At 38.7% G+C, this 4,324-nt stretch overlaps 1 protein-coding gene across 1 annotated transcript; it reads left to right on the top strand.

Moving 5' to 3' along the window:
- Positions 1 to 1,023: 1,023 nt before the first annotated feature.
- On the top strand, positions 1,024 to 3,511 carry LOC147104365 (uncharacterized; the record flags this gene model as incomplete). Its single annotated transcript, XM_085962180.1, has 2 exons — positions 1,024 to 1,122; positions 2,496 to 3,511. Coding segments are annotated over 2 exons (342 nt in total), but the record flags the coding sequence as incomplete, so codon positions are not given.
- Positions 3,512 to 4,324: the final 813 nt, after the last annotated feature.

Raw genomic sequence — 4,324 nt, 5'->3', positions numbered from 1 at the left:
CTTTTCCTGATCAGCTCGTTAATGGCCTGTTTCCGTCTGAAGACAGCAGTGGACGAGGCAATGATTTGATAGTGGGGAATCCTGATTGGATTAGAGGCCCATTTGCTGCTGGTTGGCAGGGGATAATGTGCCTGCTGCCAGAGCAGTTTGATCCAGGATTGATGGAAGCAGTTCGTGCCTCACCTTTGTGTTCGCTTGTTTTTCAGGGTATTTTTTTTATACACGGATCACTGAGGGCGCCCGTGCCACACACACTGTGATCACTGGTCATCGATGAGGAAGTCATCGAACACGGGAAGTTAGTAGTTCGAAGTGTTTGGAACACATTAGAAGTTCACATAACGCATTTGTTATGCATTGCCAGTTAATTGCCCAAAATACAACCCAAAACAGTCACATCTGCGAACTTTACAACCCATGTAAACCGATTGCCAGAAAAAAAACATGTTTCAATTATTATTCGAGATAGCTGTGCAAATTCTTCAATATATTCTTTAATATAATGTGTAATCCACGTACTGCCTGAAGTAGTTTGACCATATTGTTTATTTTTCTGCGCAGTGTTGACAGCGCCGGTAGATACCAGGTACTGTCGTTAAGCCCAGGTCTATGTGGAACTGGGAGAGTTTTAGATTCTTAATGCACCACAAACGAATGAGTTAATTTAATAACATTAACATCTTAAGCCGGTATAAGTTATAGCACTTCCTTCGTTTCGATCATTGTTAATCTTGGGTTTCTATGCACAGATTTCCATTTGATTGTTTGATAAATCGGCCCTTGCAGCAGGGAGAAATTCTAGAGCGGTTTAAACAAAATGTAAATGTTCACTCTGTATTGGGGTATTTTTCCGGGCTGCTTCTGAAGAACTCAAGAGTGTATGTGACACGCAATCACTTTAATAGTTCCCCGGCCACACCTATTCCATTAGCTTTGCACAAACAACGCGGTGGACGTGAGCATCGTCATATGATGAGCAACAACACAAGATTTGTTTTCAGAACAGCACATCCTTAAAGCTGATTTGCACCATTTAAAAGTACAGTGTTGGTGCATAGTTGGAGCTTTACGTGTTGGGAGAAAATTTTAAACACAATTTCCTCAAGGCAGGCCCTGAAAAAGGTAAGCACTTCACAGAGTGAATACCTGGACTGATCTTCTGGGGAGGCAGAAACTCTAGACTCGTTGAAGAGGCAGCTGGATTTAGACTTTCATCTTTATTTTTCCAAGGATTTATAAGGTTTAACAGAAATTATTAATGTGGGTGTATTCACGTGTACTGCATTCAACTTATTTGAAGTTTTTCATAGTCAGAAGCAAGGGCACTGTGGAATCCACATAGAAATTGAGTCTCTGAAGCAGACATTTGTAATGAAACATTTTCGTACGGTCTACACCAGAGACAGGGAATGCAGCTATGTTAGGGATTTGACTGCGTGATTGCATTGCTGTCAGAATACATTTCAAAATAAGTGAGTATATGATGAACTAAAGCGGACTTCTCAATGTAGTTAACATCAGAAAACGATGATGTAGTGGACAAGATCTAATATTGCCAAAGTAATAATGAAACTGCATTCAAACAGTTTGGGACATGCTGTAAGTTGATACCTACGGGAACCTAAACTTGTCCAAATCTGCTGTATATGTACACCTAGTAATCGACCTGTTGCAGGTTTGCTTACAGGAAAATAGCCCAGTTCTATCAACATAGGGTTATTAAAGTGGCAAGTACAGTTTTTTTCAAAAAATTGTAATAGTTACAGCGATTCACAGGACAATGCCCTGAGAAAGGAAAACAATGTTTAATTTGTGTCTGCCCTTTCTAAATAGACTCCTCTGTTTGGTGGTTATTGTAGTTTTCATTTTATTTTCATTCCCCTTTCTCGTATTTATCTCGTTCACTTTTTTTGTAAATTGTAAGCAGCCAGTCTCCCCCTTCTCCTAGCCACGATACCGTCGGTGTGACTGCTATCTATCCGTACAAGGTATTGGCGAAAATCGATGTAAATAGGACATTGCAATCTCTCAACAATTCCGACTGATGGTACTGCATCATTGCTCTATATTGTCTTTTACAAAGCTCGAAACTCAGACTAAAACGTAAAGCTCAATTGAAAGCCAATCAATCTAATGTGAAGGAAGCATTTACAGTATTAAATATTTATGTTAAAAGATCCCCGCACCATTTTCAGGACAGTGACTTTATTAATGTACGCCAATGGAAGAAGTAAGCTTGTACAGTAAGTCGCCTTATCTAGTTTCGGTACTTAAATTAAAGCCGGTTTGAACGTGACTGTTATCTCATTAGTGCAAGTCGCATGTTTTGTTATAGCTTCAAAAAAACTTAGTCAGATCTGGGTTTTAATATACTGACACTATCGAATGATATAATCTGACTTTGCCTTCAGTGATAGCTAGGATAATATGCAATCGTCAGGTTACTTCACCTCGCACTCCACTTCTGACCTGTTTCCATGCTTGTTTCCGTACAGAGTTGCCGATTAAGCCTGGAAGAGTCGTGTGCTGGGGCCTGGTTTTCTGCAATTAGCCAACATTCATTTTCTCAAGGTCCAATTCCAACCATGGCTGGGAGAAAGGCGCTGGTGGAGCCGTTCGCTGTCCATTACCTGCGAGTGCTGAAAGAACTCCTCGCCTTCGTCCTTTTCAGTTACACGGTCTTACTGGGAGCGTTGGTGATAGCTGGGTGGACAACTTACTTACTGGTCGTTAAGTGATCTGCTTCTGGTCTATAAGACGGAAGAAATGCTTCCAATAAGATATATGCAACACTTTTAAGTAATGAGCTTAATGTCCAAGAAATAGAAGATTTTTTTGCACTATCCTAGATCACACGAAAACGTAATATAACCAGGTACAAGCATTGTATGTATTTAATTCTCCTTTTGGTAAGTTTATTGAAATAAGTTCATTTTGCTGTTGTATCAAGTATGTAGACGCTATATTGACACGAGGCATACAAAAAGAATAAAAGGAAATAACCAAAGCAAACACGCGGCTATGTAACGTGTATTTGTGGCATAGAATGATGTCTATTTGTACCTATTGTTAGACATTTCAAAACAAAACCCAAAGGCGAGCTGGCTTCAGTGATCGAACCCACGGCATTTTCTCAGATGAGTTTGTGATTTTGATAAGGAAAATGTGTCCAGGAAAAGAAAACTGTTGGTCGAGAAAATTAAAAAAGAGTAAATATGGATCAATGCATAAAATAACGCCAAGGCGGAAGTATGAGGAAAACTCTTAAAATGTCAAAATCCAGAAAAAAGGTTAAATGCGAAAGTGACGTCAGCAAGAGGCTAATAATTTAGAATAACAAGAAACGTTAAACACTAGATGGACGGTTAAGAACAAAAGATCATTTAACATTGTTCTCGTTAAACTTAAAAATAATCACTTAACCAAACTCGCTGCGGTCAGATTCATACACCTTTTGAGGACCAAATATATTTAAAAAACAGACTTACTGGCACGCAATTGTAGGCCTTAAATAATAAATCCAGCAAAACAGAACCGGGTTGAAAATTCATCTTTTAACGAAAAATAGGAGAATACCTTTTTTAAATGTCATTAATTACAGAAAGGAAAAATAAGCATTCTCCACTTTTTTTGTTGAATAATTTTGCCTACATATGTTATAGATACCGTGTACGAAGCTTTCCATTTTTTGCGATCAGACGTTGGTGTGGAGATCCATTTAATAATCTTCCTCTGCCAACTATGCTGAGTCATGGAGTGTTTTTAAAAACCTATCGAGTAAAAAAAGTAGTTTACAGATACTGTGCAATACAATTATTGATCCTCATTATACAGCATGCTAATGAATATATTGTTTATTTTATTGGTTACCATACTTTTCTTCCTTTTCCCAAAGTATTTTCCCTGTAAAGTGAAATTCTTTGGAAAGTTGTATAACAAACCCACAGACTTCACAGGACCTTCCACTCCCCAACTGTAACCGGACCACTTGCTTTCCAACTTTGTCGAGGCTGAAGGAAACATAACTGGCCAGGTTACAACTAACCTCGCTGATTTTTAAATGGTTATTTGTGTTCTGCAGTTGCCTTATGTTTGCAACGTTTAGGGATATTTTACTGTTGAGCACACAGCAGGATATGGAATGTTTATATAGCGCACGTATTAACATAAAAGCAGGTGGTATATAAAGATTAGTGGCTGTCGGCGAGCCTCACAGTTTGCTCTAGCTTCTGGTATTTGTAGGTATTTTGTTGTTTGCTACCCAGGTAGAGAAGGACTTGTTTGGTTCGTCCCTCTTTGTTGTATGTATTTTATTCCTTCCTCT

Source organism: Somniosus microcephalus, chromosome 19 (assembly GCF_052327205.1).
Source record: "Somniosus microcephalus isolate GS21.2 chromosome 19, FLI_Smic_1.0, whole genome shotgun sequence".
Classification (NCBI taxonomy): Eukaryota; Metazoa; Chordata; class Chondrichthyes; order Squaliformes; family Somniosidae; genus Somniosus; species Somniosus microcephalus.
This window is presented reverse-complemented; position numbering and strand designations above follow the sequence as displayed.